The following is a 25,556-nucleotide window of genomic DNA, read 5'->3' as shown; positions in this document are numbered from 1 at the left end:
CACTGTATATAGCACAACACAATCACAGCCATATCAAATGGCCAAATACTATTGAATCTTCATATGTAGCTTTAAGGACAGTTACAGTGCGTAAATCATTTACTACTGGGGCCAAATATGCAACCACTAAACAAAAAACAACAGGAATAAAAGTATGATGTTGAGTATTCCTTTTCCTTTAGGCCGTCAAACTACTCCAAGCCAAAACCTTCAGCATTGGAAATGGCAATGGTTAGCTTTAGCCGTAGTTCTTTCTTGCTCTTGTAGGGTGGCAGGCAGATCTGGTTGAAGCATGTGTGCGAAACGGGTAACCTGAAGAAAGTCAATGACACTTATCTTACTCTCCCATCTTGTGAGAACCTTTCATTGACATGTACCTAAATCTAGACCTAACCTTTCAAGGGACATATTTAAAAAAAACAAACAAACAAACAAAAAAAAAAACCCTTCACTTTTTCAGTGCTTGTGCACATACATTTAGGTATCTGGAGCCTGCCAAGTCACAAACTCTGAAATTAGACACCCAGTCAGTTTCTTTTGGGCAGTCTATTTCAGAAAACATGTGCTTTAACAAGCTCTTCAGATTTGGCTCCCTTTTCTATTGCTGGGTTTCAGTCATGTGACTTTTCTTAGCGGTTTTACCGGAAGCGAAATAGCTGGTGGTCTAAACATCTGCCGTAGTGCAAACAACTAGCAATAACTTATCAGAGTATGCTCGTAATCTAGAAGCCACTGCTCGCTTTAGATATATTCAGAAGATTGCTATGTGCAATGGAATCGACCCCTACAGTCTGGGAAATAAGGATTTGTCATACGATCTTGAAAACTACCCTTCAGTCGAGTTCCCCGACATCTCGAACTATCTGGTGTCACAGACGTCCTTCTACACTGCAAAACAGATGAAAGCGTGGAAGAGTATGGAGGCTTACAACTTGTTTGTATGTGGCTGGGTAAAGGACCTCGCTATCAAGTTGCTGCCGAATGAATCCTGTATTGATTTTGTCCGTGTAAGTATGGTTTTTTTAAGCTTTTCGTTCACATCTACAACGAAGCGCTGCAAGTTGAAGTGTAAACAAACAACAGATTGCTTGATTCTCACTTGTGTTGGCTCTTCTCTCAGGTAAATCATTCACCAAGATCATCAGAAACCCCTTTAAAGACCTGGATCTTGGTTAAACAAGACAGAGAAGTGATCACGGCACATTGTAACTGTCTGTAAGAATTTTGTCGTGACCTTCATGCATATGGACTTTGTGAGGAGTAAACAAAGAAACAGCTGGGGACTTTAGCACTTCGTGACTAAAAAAAAAAAAGTACCATAAAATAACGACACATAGCAAGAAAAGTACTTGGAAAACACAAACGACATAGCTGAAAGGAATATACAAACCTTTCACCAAGTGATCACTGCAAACTTGAGCATGCTTCGACTCGGCTCTCTTTGATTTCAGTGAGAGGTTCAAAAGCCACCGTTCTCGACGTCTTTTTGTGAAATCCTGTGTTTGTTCGCCCTTTTTTATTAGTTCACAGGGAACCCTGAAAAAACTTTTATCAGTTTCACAGTTTAATCGATTCAAACAACCTAAAACACCACAAGCGTAAGGCATTTTTCATGTGAGCAATGCACCTTCTTTGTACAAACACTGTCCACTGAGCTTTGGTAGCCCACCAGCTAAAGTTTTGAATAACTAATGAGGCGGATGTGACGTCACGTGAAACCCAGCAATGTCAAAAGGAGCTCATTAGAATTATGCCATCCCCCAACTGAGTATCTCCACTCATGGCTTGAGAAGTGTCTTTGCAAATAAATATTTGCAAAAGGAAAGTGCTACCTGATTGGCCAGTGGAAGAGGGGGTGGGGTTGGTGAGTAATGGCTTATTATCATTTAAAAGGAATAGGCACTCAAACCAGCTGTTTTAAACAGTGCTGTTTAGACAGGGTGAGAAGGGAGCTGTGGTGCTTTATCCTTAGGGTATTTTGACCAAAGCATGTCAGACATTTTATTAAAACCTCAGGGAACTGAGTCAACTTGTGGAAAAAGGCTATAATATGTTAACATTAACCTCAGTAACCAAAATGTTTTTAACTCTTTTAGTTTTGCCATTCTGTCAGATTATTATATACAGTGATGCAGCTCTTCATGCTTACCAGTCTGTGGAAACATCAATCTTAGAGATCTTGAAGTTGAGGTCTGCCATCCCTCCCACAGGAACACGGTCACTTCCTGTTGTGAAGTGAAGAAGCCTCTTTTGCAGATCCAGAGGGAAAGCTAGAACCACATCCCAAAATGCACTGCATTGACAAAAAAACAAAACAAAGATTTACAACACTATTAAAGCTGTATGATTCCATGCAAAAATAAAAAAATAGAAATCACTGAAAATCTATACACACAAAGCATTTTTCCCCACACATGCATATGAAAAAGATTAATTCTATAAATGTTCTCTATAAGAAGCAAAAACATGTTTTGCATAAAAATATAACTTGAATAGTTTGTAAAGGATGGTTATTTTATTTGCAGCTAGATAATAAGTACAGTGATGCTTGAAGGTCAGCGTTACCGTATAGTAAGGTCTGTCTTGCTGTAGCCCTCATACTGCGCCACCCTCTGCAGAGAGCTCATGTCCAGATTGGGACTCCCACATACCAAGATCTCAACTTCTTCTGGCCTCAGCAACTACAGTAAAAGGAATTGCAATAATGTTCATGGCACTGAAGCAGACAAGCACTGAATGCAATAATGTAATTACATCATCTGATTTTTTCTTCTCTTCTGCTTTTGCCTTGTGCCATTTCATACTGCCCGAGGTGTATGTGACTACGAAGTCTTTTGGTACTTGACTAGCCGTAACATCTTGTCAAAATTTTTAAAGATACTGCCACATCCTGGAGGTTTGCACATCTGTATCCCACTCCTTTAACTCTAGCAAAAGTCAAGGATGGTTATTATGAAAGTGACCTGCCAAAAAAGTGCAATCTGATCTGACAAGTCCACACCTCCTCTCCTAACACCAGAGAGTGAGTTATTACCATCCTTCTGTCTCAGATGTAAGAATTTTGAGATCTGGGATTTTATGTAGTCAGCCTTTCTTTCCCAGCATGACACTGTGCACTGCCTCTAACACAACCTCCACAACTGATAATACTACAGAGGAACACTGACTCAGTCAGAAAGATCCAAGAAGGGCCAGGATATTTCTTAACTTACTCTGAACTGCACAGTTAGTTATTTCTCTCTCTCTCTCTCTCTCTCTCTCTCTCTCTCTCTCTCTCTCTCTTTCCCTCATCAGCTGTATGCTCAGAAGAGCAAGCCTGGAGCAGACACTCCCTACCATATTAGGAAGTGCAATTTTCAATCTGAGTACTGCCAAGATAAACACATGCAATTTTAGCTTTCCAAGGCTCATACAAGCAAAGAGCACCCTTCAGCTACAGGTTATTTTCACATCAGTTAACATCATACTAGGCCATGTCCATTTTAACAAACAAGAAACAACTATGCATCAAGAGCTGCACGAGTCAAAACGCTATTGAAAATCTGCATGAAAAAGGCTGTTTTGTAAAGCCTCTGATTGAAATGCAAGGCAGGGTTTTGGGGTTGTCGTTTTCTTTGCATAGCCATGTATTAATTCGACAGAGTTCACTGGCATATTCTTTCCCTGTTGGCCTGGATACAGCTTAGAAGCAGAGCACATAACACTCCAATTCTTTGGAGTATGGCCAAGGGAGGGGGTGGGGAGACTGACTGAGCTTTGCCTTCACACACACACACACACACACACACACACACACACGACAGCATTCACATTCACTCCCATTTACTGTCTCGAAATCAGCTGGTGGAACTTTCTGTATTAACCAGCAGCCGGCTTTGCACTTGCCAGCGGAAGCACTTTACTAACATAAGGCCTCAACGCGCCCTCACTTCTGACTATATTCTTTTGAAAATGCAGCTTGGCCTAGGGTAGGAGTGCCAAAAATATCATGATACTTGAAGGCATATGATACATAATATACATCATGGTGATGCATGGCTCCATCACGGTCATGCATAGCTTTAAGCCTGAGTTACTGTCTGTATGGAGTTTCAAATCTTCTGCCTGTGTCCACATGGGTTTCTGCCAGGTTCTCCAGTTTCCTTCCAGCTCCCAAAACCATGCTGATTGGCTACTCTAAACAGGTGTGAATAAGTGTGTGCATGGTGTCCTGCGAGCGACAGGGGTGCTATGCAGTGTGTATTCCTGTTTCACGCTCAGTGGTTCTGGAACAGGCATTGGCTCCACCGCAGCCCTGACCAGGAAAAAGTGCTTACTGAGGATGAATGAAAGATGTTCATCATGATATTCAAACATTGGAATTATAAAGTTGTATCTGACTTTCTAGCAAAATATAAATAAAATAAAATGAAAAAAAAAGTGATTTACATATCACTAAAGTTGTTTGAGTTTTATCCCAAAATATTGAATTTAAAAAAATTAAGTTGAAAATCATCTAGTTTTACCCCAAGGTCAAAACTTTACTCAGTAAAAATTACAGGATTGTCAGCTGGAGTTTTTTTCTCCTTTGATTTCACCCATTTTCTCCCAGGCTCTAGCCAGCTCTCTCCTATCACACGACAGCCACCAACAGGGTAGGGTGTGGGCAAACACGTGCTTGCTCCAAGACACGTGTAGCTAGCCAGGGTGTATTTTTAACTGCAGCTCAATACTGCATCACAGGCCAGCAAACTACACTCAGAGAAACACACCATGTATCTTCTTCCTTATACATGTGCTGACAGACACCTGTAATTGGAGAGAGACAATGCCATCCCTCCCAGCCAGATATGATGGAAAATTTTGCTCTCTAGACTCCCAGAGTTTTTTAATTTCACAGTTTTAATAAGTACTTTGCTGAACTGCTAACAAAGTGACTGGAAAAGTGAAACAATATTTTGAGAAATCCTAATTTCAGAGAGGCTTTATTAATAAAATGTATTTACTGAGCAAATAAGAGAAACAACTCGGTACTCTAAGTAACAGTTATGTAGTTATAGAAATACACAAACACTGAAATAAAGTTCAACTCACCATCAAAGCATTAGAAGCACATACACTGTGAAAGCCATGGTAGAAGGCGGCAAACTGTCTGTAGATGAACTTATTCAGCAGGAAATCGATGTACAGCTGGACGTACTCTGCACAGGGATGAATGAATAAATGATACAGCATAGGCGATCAGAAAATTGCTGACAATATTGGGTGAAGTTTGTTTGAGCTTTAGTGGAGACTGGACTCACCTTTTCGGTTTTGGTTAGTCACAGGGATTTTATCTCCACCTGGTTTCAGGTTATAGGACTTGACAACTCCAAGTTCTTCTTGGAAAACCTGAAAAGACAAACACAAGCACTGATATCTGCTCATTTGACCATATTTAAACCTTATCAACACTACAGTACAATCTGGGGCACCCTGAATATCTTAAACAGCCATACAGTCCATAACTATTCTCAGTGACCTGCGCCTGCACAGAGGCATGTCTGTGTGTGAACCAGACACCTGAAAGGTCGTATAGAAGTCCTCTTCAACATTTCCTTCATAGCTGAGCAGCTCTGAGAAGCCATGTGCAAGATCCTAAAACAGAAAGGCTACATATCAATTTACAATACAGAGGCACCACACACACACACACACACACACACACACACACACACACACACACACACACACACACAGCATGACATTAGAAATGGTTCTACTTTCAGTATAAAACATTTACATCAGTTAATCTGTGGATTTCATATTAAAACAATACAGGAAACAATACGGGTTCATTTTGCATTAATTATTTAGAAAATTGATATATTTAAATGAAATAAACAGTTAATGGTTAGGTTTTTCTCTGTTTTACAATATAAAATTAGTGAATCGGGTTGTTATCCAGAACCGCATGAAGCATTTCATACAAAACAGAGTAATTTTAATTCACATCTCTGTGTGACGAACAAAATTAATTAAGCACTGAATGGAGAAAATGAAAGGCATGATGCAATGTTTGTTGTCAGCTGTGGCAATATCTATATTCTCACTTTCTCTTGTTAAATAACCTTCAGTTCTTTTAGTGGCATCCAGCTACACACACTTGAAGAAAAAAAAAGTTTAGCAGGAGAGAGCAAACAACACCCAGAGGCACTCTGTTATATAAGTATGCATGAGGCCAAAGGCTTTCAAATGGAACATCTGGCTCACTTAAGCCTGACTCAGCAAAAAAAAAACCACTGGACATGAAGAAGAAATATCAACTGTGTAAAAATTTCCATCTAAAAAGTGACGAGTAAATACGTAGCATTCTTCAAACATAATAGGGGATTGGTGCAGTTAGAGCAAGGCAGAAATACAGTTAATCTTAGGGCTCCCTCTAGTGGACTTCAATGGAAGTGATTACATTTCATCAGAATTTAAGAACATTATTAAACTGAAGGGTTTTTTTTAATATTAGAGTTTTCATGTAATTTATAAGAGCTCGTGCATGACAGCGTTCAGGTTTATCAGGCGCAGTAAACGTTCAGTCAGTATCAGTGTTGTCATAATGGCTGTAGAAACAATGCACCATCTGGAGGCAACACATTATCAACAGAGAGGAAACACCCTCCTTCTGCCTAGTGACAGTAGCACACAGAGCGAGCCACAACAATACCACAGATGCCATTTTAAAATTACACAAGGCCATTTTACGAGTCAAATCCAATAACTCTGTGTACTACCCCACACATATATACACTCTGTGCGTATTAAACGCTTTTATATGACAGTAATATATAAAATTATTTTGCATGATTTTACTGCACTGTAGGAGAACTGCTTCAAGCTGGCAGGCAATTTTGGACCCAAGCACAAGACAACCAGAAATTAAAAGTGAAAAAAAAAAAAAAAAAACACAACTGTACTCATATTCCTGATCACAATTCATTAATAGTCAATTTGAGGAAAAAAAATCTTCCTCCAATTTATTATGTCTGAACTTGTTTCATTCCAAAATAGATCACCTTAGAGAATTAAAATGATTTGTTTCACATAGCCCTTAACCTTGTCTTATAATCCCATGACATATTGGTGGATCCAGACTTGCATTCCTTATGCGTATAATAACACAATCTGTCATATTAATTTCAATGTAGTTACTGAGTAATATACTTGAAGTTGAGTAACTGAATAGAAATCTAGGATCTTAAGGCATTAAAAGAATATTTCAACCAAAAATTTAATTTCCTTATCCCAAAAACAGAATTATTCAAGTCAGGTTTGGTGTCTGAGGTTTACATGTATAGTTTTGCAGTGGAGCTACAAGGCTAAAATAGTTAACAAGTATTGTGTAAACTGCATATCTACAAACCCCATTTCCAGATATGTTTGTGTATTTTCCAAAATGCAATAAAAACAAAAATCCATGATTTGTTAATTCACATGAACTTAACCAACAGAAGTACAAAGAAAAGATTTTCAGTAGTTTTACTGACCAACTTAAGTGTATTTTGTAAATATAAACAAAGTTAGAATTTGATGCCTGCAACACACTCACAGTTGGGACAGAGGCAAAATAAGACTGAAACGTTTATAGGATATTCAAGTAACACTATTTTGGAAAATTCCACAATAAGCAGGTTAATTGGTAACAGGTAAGGGGATCATGACTAGGTATAAAAGGAGCAGCACCAAAGGCTCAGTCTTTGCAAGCAAGGATGGGTCGTGGCTCAGTCCTTTGTGCCAAAATTTGTGAGAGAATTCTTAGTCAATTCAAAAAGAACATTTCTCAACACAAGATTTTAGGTCTTTCAAAATCTACAGTACCTAATATTGTGAAAAGATTCAGGGAATTCGGAAACATCTCAGTGTATAATGGGTAAGGTCAGAAACCACTGTTGAATCTGTGAGACCTTTGAGCCCTCAGGCGGCACTGCCTGAGAAACCGTCATGCTAATGTGACAAATATAGCCACATGGACTGAGGAGCACTTCAGAAAACCGCTGTCACTTAACACAGTCCACCACTGCATCCAGAAATACAACCTGAAACTGTATTATGCAAGGAGGAAGCCATTCATCAGTTCTATGCAGAAACACTGCTGATTACTCTGCACCCAAGCTCAACTCAGATGAACTGAAAGACAGTGGAACCGTGTGCTGTGGTCAGATGAGTTCACATTTCAGCTTGTTTTCAGGAAAACTGAACGTCAAGTTCTCTGTGCCAAAGATGAACATGACCATCCAGTTTGTTATCAGAGAAAGGTGCAAAAGCCAGCATCTGTGATGGTATGGGGCCATCAGTGCCCATAGCATGGGTGAGTTGCACATGTGTGAAGGTACCATTGATGTGGAGGCATATATCGCGATTTTAAAGACACACATGTTGCCATCAAGGCCACATCTCTTCCTGGGAAGTCCATGCTTATTTGAGGACAATGACAGGCCTCATTCTGCACAGGCTATAACTGCGTGGCTTCGTAAAACACAGAGTCCGTGTGCTTGACTGGCCTGCTACGAGTCCAGATCTGTCTCCTATTGAGAATGTATGGCACACCATGAAGAGGAGAATCAGACACCGGCGACCACAGACTGTTGAGCAGCTGAAGTCTTGTATCAATCAAGAACGGACAAAAATTCCAATTGCAAAACTGCAACAATTAGTACCCTCAGATCCCATATGATTAAAGTGTTATTAAAAGGAAAGGTGATGTAATAATGCCTCTGTCCCAACTTTTTTTGAGTGTATTCCAGGCATCAAATTCTAACTTCATTTATATTTCCAAAATACATGATATATAATAGGTCAGTAAAACTATTGAAAACCTTTTCTTTGTAGTTTTGTCAGTTAAATAAAGGTTCACGTGAACTAACAATCATATATTTTTATTGCATTCTGAAAAATATCCCAGCTTTTCTGGAAATGGGGTTTGTAATTTATCACACAACTACCTCAACCCTTGTCTTGGAGGAAGCATGTTAGTCCTCCTGAGACTGCTAGCTATCTTGTGATGGGGCAGAAATAGCTAGTGGTGGGAATTGGCAAAAACTCAATTTCTGCAGAAGAAAGGACAAGAAGTCAGTTTAATATCTGAAAAGAGCACAGCAGGAAACCTGTAAAATCACATACAGTTCTTATTTTGTAACACTATGCAAGCATGAAGTGCAGATTTTGAAGACTGATTTGTATGTTAGAATAGATGATTGAACAGTTATTTCAGAAGTGAAGAAGAGCAGTAAGAAGTTAACAAAAACACTGAATGTCACAGCTTGTGTACATACAGGCATGATTTGCTGCAAGTCGTCCAGGGTGAGGGATGCCATGCCAACAGGGGCATCAAGGTCACATGGCACAATGGGAGGAGTCAGCAGCTTCTTGTAGACGCAGGGTGGGAATCTGATGTCCAGGGTGATGCTGTTGTACACGGCTAGGCCCATGAGCTGAACGCAAGGGGTTAAGAGTGAACAGCTGAGGAACCGAGCTGAGTCTATACGCACAAGCTTATACACATATCCAGTCTTGTAAGCCTTTCTTTAGAGTGGGCAAATCGCTCCTGTTCCCATTAAATTTATAACAAGTGTACATAGTTTTAGATATCTTCTAGTGCACTGGCCTTATGATATAGCCTGGTCAGATGTCTGGAAAGAACGTCCAACAGGTGTATTATACATTTAGAAGAGAATGTGAAGAGGCTGCTCCTTAAGTGCTTACAGCTGCAGCTGACGGCACTCCTCCATGTGCTCGCCATATGCACAGAGAGAGAGAGAGAGAGAGAGAGAGAGAGAGAGAGAGAGAGAGAGAGAGAGCAGTGGAAAAAGAGAAAAGAGAGGGAGGGGGAAGAAAAAGGCTGCCTTTTAGCAGACGGAGGGAAAATTTTTCGTAATGGCTCAAGCATCGAGACAACACAAAAGCCAGCCCCGGGGTCGTTCCAAACGAGACAAAACCAAAGAAACCTTTCATTCATTATCCTTGGCTAATATGACACAGCATTTACTGGGTGTACTTAAACTTACAAATTTCTACAGTGGGCAAGCTCAGAGGAAATTTCCTCACACACACACACACACACACACACACACACACACACACACACACACACACCCTGAGCCAGACGGAACAATTATACCAAGCTACCATCTCCTTTCCTACCTTATATTGAGCAAGGTGTGGACAGCGCTGCCATTTCATTCCAGTCCACACACATTAGTGTACAAGGCTGTGATCAGTTGATAAGTCAGAAAAGCATTACATATTGTGCCTCCTCAGCAGTGATTCAAACTGACGACTAATGCTGAAAATAAGTATTTGTCCCACCCTATGCTGAAAGGGAAACTTTTTACAAGTTCCACGAATAAAAGGTGGATGCTTCCTCTAAGTGGAAGCAGGCTGTATGTTTATGGGTTATTTAAGTGTCCCAGCACCCAGACACAGCTACCTATGCAGCAAATGAAAGGATACAGCTCCAACCAGTCTGTACTCTGAGCAGTTGTCACACTTCCAGTTGCTGAACCAGTGACACTGAGATTCCTTCACATATGTGAACATGCCTGTGAAAACATAGACAGCAGCAGTGTCTTCAAAAATCCTCAAAGCTGAAAACAGAAACCTAGTTTAAAAAAAAAAAATCCAAATCCAAAAAGCAAGGAACAAATACTTTTCACTTTTCCTGCAGTAAAAACTCTTCATATTAGTGTGACATAAATATCACAGGTAGGTAATCACTTTAAATCACAGTGGAGATGATTTGCAGCATGTACATTTCCATTGTATTTACACCAACATCAAATCTGGACATAGCCATTTCTCGTTATACATTACATTACATTCATACATCATGTTTTTTTTTTTTAATAAAATTGACCCTCTTTCCCCTCTCTTCTGAATTAGAAATATTCTAGAGCAGGCGTTCTCAAAATTTGCAGCCAGGGACTGTTTAACTGTAAAATCAATTTCATTCGATTCATTATTCAAAAGTGTACAGTAATATTCTGACTATTTATTGCAGCCATAGAGCTTTTTATTCCTGAACTTTCCACTGACACAACACATTAAGTAGGTGCAAGTAGACATTATTTTCCGGCTTTTTGTTTTGGGGCTACTGAGGTTTGCATTGAAGCCTTTCAATTCAAGGGAGCAGTCAAACAAGCTATAACAACCCAATGATAAATACAACAACTCTGATAATAATGGGTTATAATTTCCAGCACTGTACCAAGACAAAAAAATAATAATAAATTATAAATCACACACACACACACACACACACACACACACACACACACACACACACACCCCTACCGTATACTTCACTGACCCCATTTTGGAAACCACTGCTGTACAGACTACTTAAAGCTTCCTACCATTAAATAAAATTGATTCATAAAAACACCAGTTAAGTCATGCCTGTTTAAACGTCATTTTGTTTTCATTCAGTAAAACAATTGCTGTTCAGGTCATTAAGTTGAGTCATGTGTCATGTACACTTCTGGAGAACACATTCCCTAGCAAGTACAGAATGAGTAAATGCTATAGGAAATCCCCTTTGGTTTTATAGCTGTACAGAGTAGAGTGAGTAATATCAGTGCATCAGTGAGAGTGAACTAACATCTAATCACAGGTCAGCATATGCACCCTGTTTGTCTGGAGCATCTCACCATAGTCAGTGTGAAAAATCTGTCGAATCAGGAGAAGAAACCATTCCTTTGTGAGTCCTCCCATGTCCAAGCCTGCTTCCCCAACAAATGTCACTTTAAGCTTTTTCTTCAAGTCTGCTCTCTTTCTTGAAAGCTATTAAAACACACACACACACACACACACACACACACACACACACACACACACACACACACACACACACACACACACACACACACTTATGGTGGGGCCATTTTTCCAAATTAAGCCCTAGCCAGACTTAGAACTTTCCAGACCAGACTATACTTTCTCTTGGCCAAAAGTACCCTCTCTCAGTCTCGGAAAATAAAAATGTTGAATACGGTGCTACTTTGAGCAAAAATATATAATGCATACAAAACCACTACATTATTCTTACAGTTCTGTAAATATTTCTTGACGGTTCAGAGTTAGTGGTAAAAACTGAAGTAGACAGGCGCTGTCCATGTTTTGTGAGCGAGCGCTATTACCTCATCCAGTGAGTCACTGACCAGCTGCAGCCGTCTTACTTTAATGTTGAGAAAAAGCAGACTCATATCCACCCTCTGTCTGCGAGAGACCTTGTCCACCAGGGTTTGCTGCAGCCGAAATAGAAAGCCATGCATTTAATCATTCGACATTCCCATGCTGGAAACCTGTTTACATACTGATGCTCACTGGCACAATCTGTCTAAGTGATTTATCTTTAAGCTTTTGAGAAATGTTGGTGATATTTCTGTCTGTGTTAACTTCCTGAATGCTTTAGTGAAGCTGCTATTTTGTCCTAATGATGAGGACATAGTGTACGTTTCCTTGCTGCGTACACTCCTGCAAGACTGTCTTTAATCTGACAGCCACGAGTCTGTTTAGCCTACGCTCTGGTCACATATGTTTGGGAGGGAGCTTGTGAGGATTCCACCCAAAAAAAGAACATCTCTGCCCCACCCTGCACAAGACTATCACAAAACTTTCCTTATAGTAAAATGAATCCTGCTTGACTTTGAAAGGAAGCTTTTCACATAGTAGATGAACTCGTGTAATTAATGGATGAAGACTGCCTTCGTTACTTTTTCAGAGCAGAGGGAAAAACTTTCAATTAAAAAAAAAAATCGCTGGACTTCACTGGGAAACCTCCAATACAGACAGCTTAGATAAATAGTCTTAAGTATGGACGGCCATAGAGCAAGCATCAAGTCCCATGAGACCCTTAGGACCAAACAGTCTAAATCCTTTGTTTCCACAGTAACGTTCTCTGCATGTTCTGGCAGCTCGGCTGTGAAGAGGACTGCAGAGGAAATGATGGTGATGTGCAAACTCTTACCCTGGCCATACTGATCATCTGTTGCTCAGAGTCTCTTTGGATAATGGCCTTCTTCACCACCGTAGACAGGATAAACGGATACTGGCAGAACGTGAACCTGTGTGAATTGTAATGCATCAGATTCAAAGTAGTGACGTTCCTCTCCAATATAATTTGGGCAAAAACAATCAATAAATAATGCATGGCTTTGTATCATGCTGTTAGAGCAATTACAAAAGTTATATCGCTCCAGTAGATGCAAACAGTGCTCCAGAAGGTAATGAAAGAATGAAAACTTAACTTTTTTTTAGCTATTAAACTAAAGACTACAAAAAACAGCTCTAATGGAAAGAGTTTCAGCGCGTGTGTGCTTAAAGGAAAGCGGAGAGAATGGCATTTGGCCGGAATTATATTTTTGTGCCACACCTGTTGGAATTTCCATGAGCTTGCCACGTCTGGTAGTCCTCCATGAAGTCAATGTGGTCCAGTGTGAGATTGTAAAACTCAGAGAAGGGGATGATGGGAGAAGGAGAAATGCTGTTTGCAGCATCTGAATACAGAGAAATAAGACACGGGACTGGTTTGTTTTTGTCCCAGCAAAAATGTGTAACAATTTCCTCAGTCTGGCACTGGGTTTCGTACTCACTGAGCAGGGAGAGAACCTTGGTGGCTGATGGGATCCACCATGAGCACTTGGACATGGGCGGTAGCTCCTCTGGTTTGGCAGGGAACAGCCGTGTGGTGATGAAGAGCTGTAGGCGTTCCACCAGCTGCTTAAAACGCTTCTGAGATAGCCTGAGAAATGACACGCTGTCCTGCTCAAACGCTCACAATGCAGCTTTCTAACTCTGAGCTTCTTGCTTCTTGCTATAGTGATTCAAAACTCTTTAAATCAAACACTTGAAAATCTTGTTCTCTCACCTACAAATCTATACATTTTAAAATTAAAGTCCCTCATCTGAAGGTTTTACCAGGAATTAATTTTTTTTATTTTGTTAATACTTGTTTAGCCTTTCGTACCTATTTATTTTGTGAATGGATTCCTTAAGCAGCCTAGACTGCAAAAGGCAGTGACACAAGGAAACAATTCAGACTCACTTCTTAAACCAGTGCATCAGGAAATGGTGATCTGCTTCAGGCAGCGTGGCTATTTGCCGCAGTAAGTGAGCATAGATGACATATGTGGCTGTGCTTGTGTACTGAGGGTTCTGCAACAAAGAAGAGCCTTTTCAGAGCACTTCAAAAAGGAAATATAACTTTTCACTCGGGAGCAGCAGAAGAAGGTCTGGCTCTTTAATAAAGAGTGGCGTTTCAGCAGAAACCAATGATCCCCTCTCCAGCATGACCTCATCGGTTCCTCCAGCATGGTCAAAGACAAATCATACCACAGGCTGACTCACATTAGCGGCAGACAGATCAGCTTAATAATTGTTCTTGTCTTTCAATTTCACAGTCTTCAAGAGATATGTCGGCCAGGACATTATATCATAGCCTGAGGCTGACTAAAAGCTAATTTTTTTGGGACAAGAGATAAATAGTGGACTCCAGTCTCCATAAATAAACAAATATTTTTCTTCAAACCGAAGCAAAAATGAATTTTTTTTTTTACTTTCTCTCCATGCCTTTCCCCTGTGCACCCCCCTCTCTCTCTGATATTATCCAGTGGCTATGGCCTTATTTGGTCAACCCAGAACCAGTCTATGCTGGTCATGTGTGAAGTAAACACTTAGTTCACAATATATATGCAGCCTAGCTCAGTCTGACTGTAGCTACGGCTGGAGTCAATGGGCCATGTGGTGAGAGATGAGATCAAGTGTTTCCTGTCATGCCTCACACTTCGACATGGCCACCAACACAACACAAGGCCAAGTTTGAGCCAGATTAGGTTGACTGTGTTTCACATACAATACATGCCTATACATGTGTGCAGATAACGGTCTTGATTTAGGGCAGCAAATTACAGCTATTACTGAAAAGTACCACATGCGTCTGGATTATATAATGAAGGTAGTTTTCTATTAATAGTTCACTTTTACACAATGACAAGCTCAGTATGGGAAACTCCACTGGACTATTTCTTTATTGGGAACTTAAACACTTGTAATTTACAGTTTATAATGTATAAATAAGCATGACATTAGCAAGTATTTATCACCTGCACAAGTATGAAATAAGCCCTCAGGTCATCCTTGGTCCGTGGTCTAAAAAGACAAAGTAGCAGCTCAAGTCTTCACCATAACAACACAACACTCAGTAGGTTTTAAAGGTTCAGGGAGTGAAAACAAAAACAACACTCACCCTTTCCATTCCCTTAATAAGCTATTAATGATTCCCTTCAGGACTGATTTCTGGGTATCAGGGGGCTGTGAATAAGGAAGTCTGAAATTACACATCTGCATTCTTGAGGAAACAAACAACTAAATAATGATTTTTTTTTTAAACAGCACACACACAATAGCTCTTTGTGTAGTATAAAACCAAGAACGTGAGTGTTTTCTTGTAAGAGCTTCTGTTTACTTGGGTTTGGTACACACCGTGTGAAGCAAAGCATCATAAACAGCATTGACAAATTTGGTGTTTATTCCTGAGTCTTCAATAGTGTTGAATGGAGCATTTGCTTCTCTCTGGCGAAAAAAAGGAAAAATCTATCACTAAAAATGACAAATAGTTTTTACTTTAAATCTAATATGGAAAAAACGCAACAAGACTAACAACTAAGAAACTACAGAGCCCCTAAAGGGACACAGAACAAACTACCTGAGTGAAGCCCGAAAGCCATAAATATGGTGAAGTGTTTCTGACAGGAAATTGGCTGTACAGAGGGATATATTTGCTTTCTCAAGAACACGAACTGTACCAGAAGATATACAGATACTTTCTTGTCCACAACGGAAACTTTCTCGTATGCACCAGATTATTATTTTTTTTTAATACACATGTCCCTTTAGAGCCTCTGTATTAAACAAACAAAAAAACCCACTAATGCTGTAGGGGTGTACCAGTTTTTCTTAATTACTATAACTTTTATAAGATCCTATGTTATGACTGATATTATGAGTGATCAAATGTACGGTAAGAAAGCCACCTGTAATAAGATCAACACTCTGTATAAAATCCATATGCAGGCGTTCTCTGTTCTTCCTCTCTGAATGAGCTCATTTATTCATATGGAGCCCTAACAGTAACGTTTGTTTTTTCCCTCTCTCCTGTTTTTACTCTTACTGTTTCACATGCGTCAGAATTTTAGCAGCTCTCAGTAAAAACACTGGCACAATTCAAAGGGAACATACTGGATTTGACTGGTTTAACACTTTCCATTCTGTTAAGCCAATACAGTTCTTCTGTGTAAGCTATTCGTTTATACTGCACAATTAATATAGGCCTACATACATTCATATTTATTTAGTACAAATAACATGCACGTGAAGAACTTTTTAGCAGTTGTGAAACAAATTTAATTAGACATTAATCTTGCAAAATTCATAAACAAACAACTAGGGGAATAGAAGCTGAACAAGAACAAGCAAACCTTAAAAGCAGCATTGAGTTCCAAGAAGGACTCGAACGTGGTCATGTAGAAATCATGGACATGCTTCCAATCACCTGAGATAGTTGCCTTTTCAACGTCTTCTCTGGATTTAAACAAACACTGTTAAATGTGGTCTAGTGCAAACAAGTTATAAGAAGAATAAGAAAAGCCATAATGAAAAAGTGTAATAGACAGTGAGTCCATACTGAAACTCTTTGGCAGTTTTAGTCCGGATGGGAATGATGGGATCTGAGACAAAGCGGGCTTTAACTTCTGGAGGCAAAACATCTATAGAGATTCGCTGCTTCTGTCTCACGTCTGGATAGATTGGGGGAAGCTCTCTCACTGTAGACAAAAAACAAAACAAAACATGCAGGTGTACATATTTATCAAATGATATAAACACACACACACAGTATATGATGATCCTAGACACCGACAAAATCTCTCAACTTCAGCGCATAAATGGAAATGCTATGGCTTTGACACAAAATAGGTTCACATATCCCTTGATCTCCTGGTACTAATGAAGTGTTTTCCCAGTGCACTAAACAATATGGCTAATTAAGCAGAAGCTCATCACGCTCCCCTTGAGGATACTCCAAAACTAGACACGCCACTTTGTTTAGACCCAAAGGACATCACCTCATACCAATCAGCCATAGTGACGTGACTCCTGTAAAAATGGTTGATGGGATTCTGGATTAGGCAGATAATTTACATTCATCCGACAAGAGATGAACTGGTGAATACCACTTTTTTTTGCTAATTCCATTTAAAATGACAGGAATTTGTTCATATTACAGAAATTATTGTGCTATTGAATTTTCGATATTAGAGTCTGACTGTTCATAAAAAACATGGCCAATTTTTCAAAATATAAACCATGACCTTGATAATATTTTTTTTTATCTGTGAGTGAATTCTAAAGATATTCTATACACAAATCCAGAATTATTGGCACCTTGTAAGAGAATGGGGAAAAGTGTTTGTACACAAACAACTTGAGAAACTTTTGACTTTGAACAAAAATAATTCTCATAAGAACACATTCAAAAAAAATTTTCAACTGTACTTTATTTAATAGCTACAAAAGATATTAATTTATATTTATGACATTAAAAAATAAAGGAGAAAAAAAATCAGAATCTGTAACAGAGAATAATGTGGAAAAAATATATATTCTGTGAGCACAGAATCAGGCTCTGTAGGAATTCTACAGTCTGTCATGTGTTTTTCTTCAATCTGATGTTTGATGTGAACAATACCTGAAGGACTTAACCTGTATGCGCAGGATTATAGAGTACAGCATCGTACTGTTGACACATGCCTGACTGATTAGATAACTACATGAATGTGCAGGTCTAAAAGGTGTTCCAACAGGGAGTTTACGCGGCAAAATTTCTGATATTTACAAAATGCAAACAAAATGCCATCCGTGGAAAAAAAATAATTATTTCTTTAAAAAAAAATAAAAAATCTGTCAATCTCCTATAATCTGTCCGATAAAGTTCTTGTTCCCTGGTGTATAAATAAGTGAGATTGCACACATGTGAATCCCTCACAACCAGATCTTACCCCCCAAATGGTTTGGGGACTGCAAATGAAAAAACAAGCACACACTATACTCAGTATGAAATATGATGGATCATTTATGGTTTGGGGCTATAGTGGGATATCTTTACCCGAAATCTGGTTGCCTACATCAGGAGATTTGGCTGTACATACATCAAGATAAATTTATTCTGATTTCAACCATTTCTTTTTCCGGATGCAGTTGAAGACAAAAAGTCTTAGAGTCAACCCTGCCAGTGTATTTTTCTGCTGTGCCTGTACAAACCAAGGCAATCTTTACCACATTTCATGCAGCAGTTTGTCTCAGTGATGACAGGCGCTGAAAGGTAAGCAGTAAACGGGATCAAATTGGAGTTTGATTAAACTTTAATTACAGCTGTGAGGCACAAAATCCAAAGCATGACACTCACTCACTCTCACTCTCTCTCGGAAAACAGTGGATTAGCCAGTGATTTTATCTCACATCATCTGTCTGCAGTTAACCGACTGTGTGGCAGCACACTAAGGACTCAGTTAACTTGGCTAGTTTCTATACTCTGCAAGTTAAACATTGGCAGACTCTTCTAAAATGAAGTGTCACATTTTGTCGACATGTGGTTCATTTGAATTTTCAAATATAATTTGAATACGCTCTCAAAACATGATACTAACAGGTAATGACCTAACACACATTTACAAATCAGAAATGATTAAGGAGATAGTCCACAAAGAGCTTAAAATGTTCTGTATGAATGGTATGGACCAAGCTTCCCATTACAAGCGTCTTCAAACTTATTAGATATCACAAGAAGAGCCTCAATGCTGTTAATTTTTAATGATCGGGATACCAACAGAGGCAGCACGGTGGTGTAGTGGTTAGCACTGTCACTTCATAGCAAGAAGGTTCTGGGTTTGAGCCCAGTGGCCAACGGGGGCCTTTCTGTGCAGAGTTTGCATGTTCTCCCCGTGTCCGCGTGGGTTTCCTCCGGGTGCTCCGGTTTCCCCCACAGTCCAAAGACATGCAGGTTAGGTTAACTGGTGACTCTAAATTGACCGTAGGTGTGAATGTGAGTGTGAATGGTTGTTTGTCTCTGTGTATCAGCCCTGTGATGACCTGGCGACTTGTCCAGGGTGTACCCCGCCTCTCGCCCATAGTCAGCTGGGATAGATTCCAGCTTGCCTGTTACCCTGTAGGACAGGATAAGCGGCTACAGATAATGGATGGATATTTGTAAATATAGTTACTAAATAAAATAATAAAAGCATCCTCATATAATAAATTTTTCTCTTGTTGCATTTTATATCTTTAATTTTGTTCATTTTTTAAAGACTGCAAATAAATCTGGATTTTGCAGATGACTCTATGGCTGACGACAACATACCAGACAGTTAAGCAACTGAAGATGAGAGGGAGTGTGTTACTGAGAATTGATTTGGCTGCCAAAAGTGGTGTGTTGCTATGCAACCTCGTAAAATACAAACACTGATAGAATTTTGTATTTAGCGTATAAGTTACTTATATACAAATAACATACTTTCTATCGGTTCAATCTGGCGGTAAAGCGGCAAGTTATCACTGCATTACAAGGTCTTCTCAAATGCATCCATTTTTCTATTTCTGTATTATATGAGATACAGATATGTAATGAAGAATATGGTTAAACTGTTGCTGTGAAGAGCTACTAAGGGTTCAGACTGTAAGCATGATGAAGGTACAATAGGTGAAATATGTTTTTTTGTTTTTCCCCAGAATATACAGTATAACGCAGGTACAACACTTTTCAACAGATCAAATAGCGTGGTCTGGTATAGAGGGCTACCGCATGACGTCACCGCGCCGCGAGATTTTGTTAGGCGCCATATTGGAAGACAAAGTACATGCACTCACAATATAAAACAAAGTACGAGCGAGAGTAAAGTGACACGATGGATGATAATTCTGGTTATGTGAGTACATTACCAGCTGCAGAAAGGGCACGGTATGTGGAGAAACTGGCTGTGATTGATGGGTTTGACCCATATGAGAAGACTCGGGGCAAGGGAGAATGGAAACATAAGGAGGACCTGACACCAATTCTGCCATCTGCTTGCTACCCAGACATTGTAAACTATTTGTTGTTTACACCCAGTGCCTACACTGCTGATGACTTGAAGGCCTACAAAGGGCTACAGGCTTACAATTATGTTGTTAGTGGCTTGGTTTGTGATATTACAGCTGTTATTAAGAATAACCTATACATAGTTATGGCCAAGGTAATCTTGTTGATATTTATCTTTTAATAATATATATTTTCAGTTGAAAAATTAATACTTTTTGTTACTATTAAGGTATCCATAATTTAGGTTAATTTATCCAAATTATACATATGTATTTATGATATATGCCTACACAACAACTATGCTTTATTTATATAATAGGAGGGAGAGCAAGCCCCAAACCATCCTAAATTATTATTATTATTATTATTATTATTATTATTATTATTATTATTAAATTGTAGAAGTCTGGGAGGCTTGCTCCTCATCCAGTTATCAACTTGGGGCCAATTTAGCATGTTTTAAATCTGAATTTCTTGCGTTTGCTTACCTCAAAGTGTCCACAGATCATGCACAGACTTCCATTATATCCACAGTTTTTTGCCAAGTCTGACACAGGTTTCTTTCAAGTCTACTGTTGGGCCAATAAATCATAAATAAAACAGCTCAGATTTGTTTGTTTAAGTCGTTTGCCACTGCATTTTATTCTCGTGGGTTCACATACCGCTGCCGTTATTTCCCCCTAATCACGAGTTTGTTGGTCTTCCAAAATGGCGCAGGGTCTGTTTACTTCCGGTTCCGGGTGACGTCAGTGAAATCCCTCTATATAAATCCCTAACACTTTAAGCTCACAAAAAGATGCCATTATAGAAAATTGTTTCTGGGGGGAACCCCCCCCCCCCCCCCCAAAAAAAAACATACTGAATATAGTGCACATTTTCATCACTATGACTCAAATAACTGCCCTCTTCACTCAGGAGAAACTACCAACTACCAGCCAGCACTAAGTGCTGTGATTAAGAGACAGCAGAAATTACAGCTATTAGAAGTGCTCTCAGTTGCTCTGCCGGACAGGATAGACCCTCAGAGACACACTGATGTCTCCGTTCATCAAAAGATAATATGCAGACTACTCAAGCAGAAATGACCAGCAATGATTCAACCAAAAAGCTCTTCTTTTTGAAGAACTATACATTTAGACCACCTCAGAGTCCAGCCTCTACATCAGCTACGCAGTCTGATTAGCCCTCTGTGTCATGAACTGATCCTCAAGTCTCCTAAAACATCTTTGATCTCAAGGAGGGGAAAAAAAAAAAACACATCTGTGTGCAGTATTGAACTGTTCATTAATTCATAGCAGCTAAAGAGAACTCTTTGAAATGCAATTAGTATTTTGTCCTGTGTCTAAGCATTATCTTTAAACCACGTTTGCATATCATTTAATACCACGCTGACCTTTGGATGAGTGTTTCCGTGACGTGCATAAAACACAGACTATCAAAGCACTGAATCTGTGGCCACTTCAACCTTTTCAATGTAGTGCTGAGGAGCTTAAAAGCCCAAGCTTATTCTATCCCAAATCTTGTGTCCAATACAGTGACGTAGCCTGGAAATCACTTCAGGGGGATGATGAGATATATGAAATAAGATCATGTGATCTGTACAACTTTAAGGTGGTTATATACAGAATCATAATGATGATTTCTTAATCTGTTATTATTGCCCATTTACTACGCAAAACAATGTTATTTGGCACAGAGACACATGGGAAGTGCTGTAGGGCAAAGATGCCTTCAAAAATAATGAAATTAAATGTTTCTACAGTTAAAAATTACTATAAAGAGAATTAAACAGTAATAAATGAAACAAAATTAATATTTAGTAAGATGACTGCTTTAAAAAAAATAGTAGTCTCAGGTACAGTGAGTGCAGTTTTATAAGGAAATGAGCTGTAGGTTTTACTGAACATCTGACAGAACCAGCCACAGCTCTTCTGGACACTTTGACTGTCACACTTGTTTCTGAATGTTCATGCAAAACACAGCCTTCATAATGTTTTTTTGTCTGAAAAGTGTCTCTTACATCATATGCTGTTTTCTTTACTGACTCAATAATGTTGAAGTTATAAAATAAAAATCCATAGCAAGGTCTGTACTAAAAAATAAAACTGACTCTTGCACACTTCATACACACACACACGTGAAAATGACACTTCATGTCGTTTCTCTTTTTTTTAAAAGCAGTCATCTTACTAAATATTAACTTTGTTTCATATATATATATATATATATATATATATATATATATATATATATATATATATATATATAAAAAGCAGCTACAGATAATGGATGGATGTGTTTTATATAAACACACACACACAGTCAAAGGTTTGGACACACCTAATTCAATGTTTGGACACTTCATGTCTTAAAGTAATGATGGATATCGTTTCTCGTTACTTAGTTGAGCAGTTTCTTGACAATATAGATTACTACAGTTGTGGAATAGGACTATTTACTGTATTTTTATTATTTACTATTTACTGTTTGATCTCAAACACATTAAGACGGCAATAAATTGCACTAATTAACTTTTAATGAGGTACACTTGTTAATTGAAAAGTATTCCAGGTGACTGCCTCATGAAGCTGGTTAAGATAATGCCAATAGTGTACAAAGCATCATCAAGTAAACGCTGGCTACTCTGAAGAATCTAAAATATAAAATGTATTTACTTTTTTTAAAACACTTTTTTGTTTACCATGTTCCATATATTATTTGGTAGTTTTGATATCTTCAGTATTGTTCTACAATGTAGAAAAAAAATAGAAAACTTTTGACTGGTACTGTGGAGATGTATGAAAGTGTATGTACACACACACACACACACACACACTTCTAAAGCAGCATCAAGTGATGTGTGGGCTGACCTTGTCGGACGGCAGGTAAGAGGAGCTGTGTGGACAGGCTGTGACTGCCTGACTCTCTCTTGTGGTTCAGAGTGGAGATGAAACTCCCATAGGAGGAGAAAGGTAGCTTAGGTCCACGATCCAAACTCTGTCAAGGGAACGAAGGAGGCATAAATCCCATTTGAATTGTGACCAAACATCTGTGTCACAAATTAGTATGTAATCTCCCATAAACATTACAATTAGGTCGAAAGCACCAATTTACGTTCAGCACAGAAGGAGCTCAAAGTCTGAAAATGGTGTGTTGCTGTGTGCAGGATGTGAAAATTAGTGGTTTAATCCGTTTCAACAGCCTGTAATCTCATTTCAGCATCACCATTCCATGCTTCAAGTAAATGGAGCAAAGAACAGCGCAAGATATGGAAAAGGAAAACCAAAGCCAATAGAAAAAAAAAGAAATGAAACGCTCTTCCTCTTATTTGATCTTATCAGAAGCACATATCTGGATGCTTTCTTAAAGAACAGAAGAAATCAAGTGTTGGCCAGATGGTTGCACCAATGTGCTGAAATCACTAACATGAGTTTGACACATCAGAGTGAATGGGTGATGCTTCGGGTTAGATATTTGGGGTTGATGTATTGCGGAAACACACACACACACAGTACCAGTCAAACGTTTGGAAACACCTTCAAATTTGATGTTTTTATTTTTTTCCTACATTGTAGAACAATACTGAACTCATCAAAACTATGAAATAACATATGGAACATATGGAATTATATGGTAAACAAAAAAAGTGTTAAAAAACAACATGTTTCATCTTTTAGATTCTTCAAAGTTGTCACTATTTACCTTGCTAACAGCTTTGCACACTATTGGCATTAACTGAACCAGCTTCAACCTGGAATGCTTCTCAATTAACAGGTGTGTCTTGTCAAAAATGGAATTTCTTGCCTTCTTAATGCATTTGACACCATCAGCCAGTAAAGAGTAAATAATAAAAATGCAGTAAATAGCCCTGTTCGACAACTGTAGTAATCCATATTATGTCAAGAACCACTCAACTAAGTAAAGAGAAATAACATGAAGTGTCTTTTAGTTAATTAAAATAAAGAAAAAACATCGAATTTTAAGGCGTTTCCAAACTTTTGACTGGTGTATATATATATTTTTTTAAATGTGCAGGAAAAAAACATCATGCGTGTGTGTGTGAATCTGAATTCAAAGTAACCTGATTGTTTAAACAGTTGATTCCAGTGTTGTTTTTGCTCTTTTTCTCTGTCCATTAAGATGTAAATGTTCTGTCAAAGTCCCAAATCCACCATTTTCCCAGTGTGGGGAATTTCCACCAGCTTTGGGTTTCCCTCAGTTCAACTGCTCAGATAACAACTAACTCCTCATCATGACAGACTTAAACTGTTCTGGTTTTTTTTTTTTTTTTTTTTAGCTGAAAACAGAACTTTAAGTGCAAGTTGTGAATTTCTAGTGAGAAACAGAAGAAGAGAGACTTACAGGGTTTATGATGGGAGGAAGTCTGTCTCTGTCTCTATCTTCTAGCGGATAATTATTTTCACTCATATTTAGATGCATGTCCTCCAAACAGGATCACATGGCTTGTTTTGTTTAGAAAAAAAAAATTAACTTTTAAAGCGACGGTGTAGCCGTGTTGCTCGGAGCTGGAGTGTAAACACAGCGGCGCTGCTGCAGTTCCTGGCGCTCTCACTCGGGACGCGCTGTTCCTGACGGCAGGCAGGTGACTTCAGAAGTTGTCACGATAACCGAAAAAAAAAAAAAGATGCTTTTCTGCTCTTCAAAGTCGAGTATCAAACTCCAGGTCCTTATATATACAAAATAAGACAATGACAAACTAAATGTCTGCGAAGCTGCGTGAGTTCACACGGCTGTGTGAGCTGAGTTAAGTTAGTGAAGCTGAGCCGAGGCGCACCGCTGCTGCTGCTGCGCTCCAGCTGCTGCTGCACTCCGCCGCCATGTTGGTGAGGATGAAGCTCGTGAGGAGCAACTTGGTAACGGTCGCTAACGCTACGTCACACTGAGGGCGGGGCTGTGAGTGCTGAGTCAGATTTATAATAGATTGCGTACTCGGCTCAGGGTTCAATATGAAATCACACACGCTACCATCATTTTAGAAGTGAGGGGGACAAATTGTTCAGAGGTCTATTGAGTGATTTATCATCCTCTCGCATTCAATTGCACCTCTCCTTAGCAGCTAAAGAACCACATAACCACAAACAGCACAGCACCAGGGAACCGACTTTAGTTCTTTAAAATGATATACTATCAAAATCTAAAGTCAAAATCTGTAAATCTATAAAGTAAAATTTATAAATAGAATTAAGGATAGTAGTAGTGGCATAGCTAGTTATATTCTCTTCTCACCTGTGACCCTGCATAATCATCCCTGTTGGCCTCTGGTCCACTGTCTCCTCTCTCACCCTGCTCTTCCTATTGTGGCAATAAAGATTAAAAAATATGTGGAAAGCAACATTTTGAAATAGAATTAGGAATACAGTAATAATAATCAGCAAATTAATGTACTTTAAACTTTAAC

At 38.9% G+C, this 25,556-nt stretch overlaps 1 protein-coding gene across 2 annotated transcripts; it reads right to left on the bottom strand.

Annotated features, from left to right (window-relative positions):
- On the bottom strand, positions 1 to 24,970 carry hectd2 (HECT domain containing 2). Of its 2 annotated transcripts, XM_060938955.1 has the most exons (21): positions 24,500 to 24,970; positions 23,008 to 23,134; positions 16,691 to 16,829; positions 16,485 to 16,587; positions 15,490 to 15,579; positions 15,254 to 15,318; positions 15,111 to 15,156; positions 14,054 to 14,163; positions 13,602 to 13,750; positions 13,382 to 13,505; positions 12,977 to 13,073; positions 12,147 to 12,254; positions 11,658 to 11,790; positions 10,462 to 10,550; positions 9,285 to 9,443; positions 5,542 to 5,616; positions 5,283 to 5,370; positions 5,074 to 5,180; positions 2,566 to 2,681; positions 2,150 to 2,293; positions 1 to 312 (listed from the first exon to the last, which is right to left on the bottom strand). In XM_060938955.1, exons 1-21 carry the CDS (start codon positions 24,575 to 24,577, stop codon positions 192 to 194), a joined length of 2,268 nt encoding a protein of 755 aa, XP_060794938.1. In that variant the 5' UTR covers positions 24,578 to 24,970; the 3' UTR covers positions 1 to 191. The 2 variants fall into 2 exon arrangements, with proteins under 2 accessions (XP_060794938.1, XP_060794939.1); XM_060938956.1 differs by lacking the exon at positions 23,008 to 23,134 and having other exon boundaries at positions 24,500 to 24,586.
- Positions 24,971 to 25,556: the final 586 nt, after the last annotated feature.

The sequence above is a fragment of the Neoarius graeffei genome, chromosome 14, assembly GCF_027579695.1.
Source record: "Neoarius graeffei isolate fNeoGra1 chromosome 14, fNeoGra1.pri, whole genome shotgun sequence".
NCBI lineage: Eukaryota > Metazoa > Chordata > Actinopteri > Siluriformes > Ariidae > Neoarius > Neoarius graeffei.
This window is presented reverse-complemented; position numbering and strand designations above follow the sequence as displayed.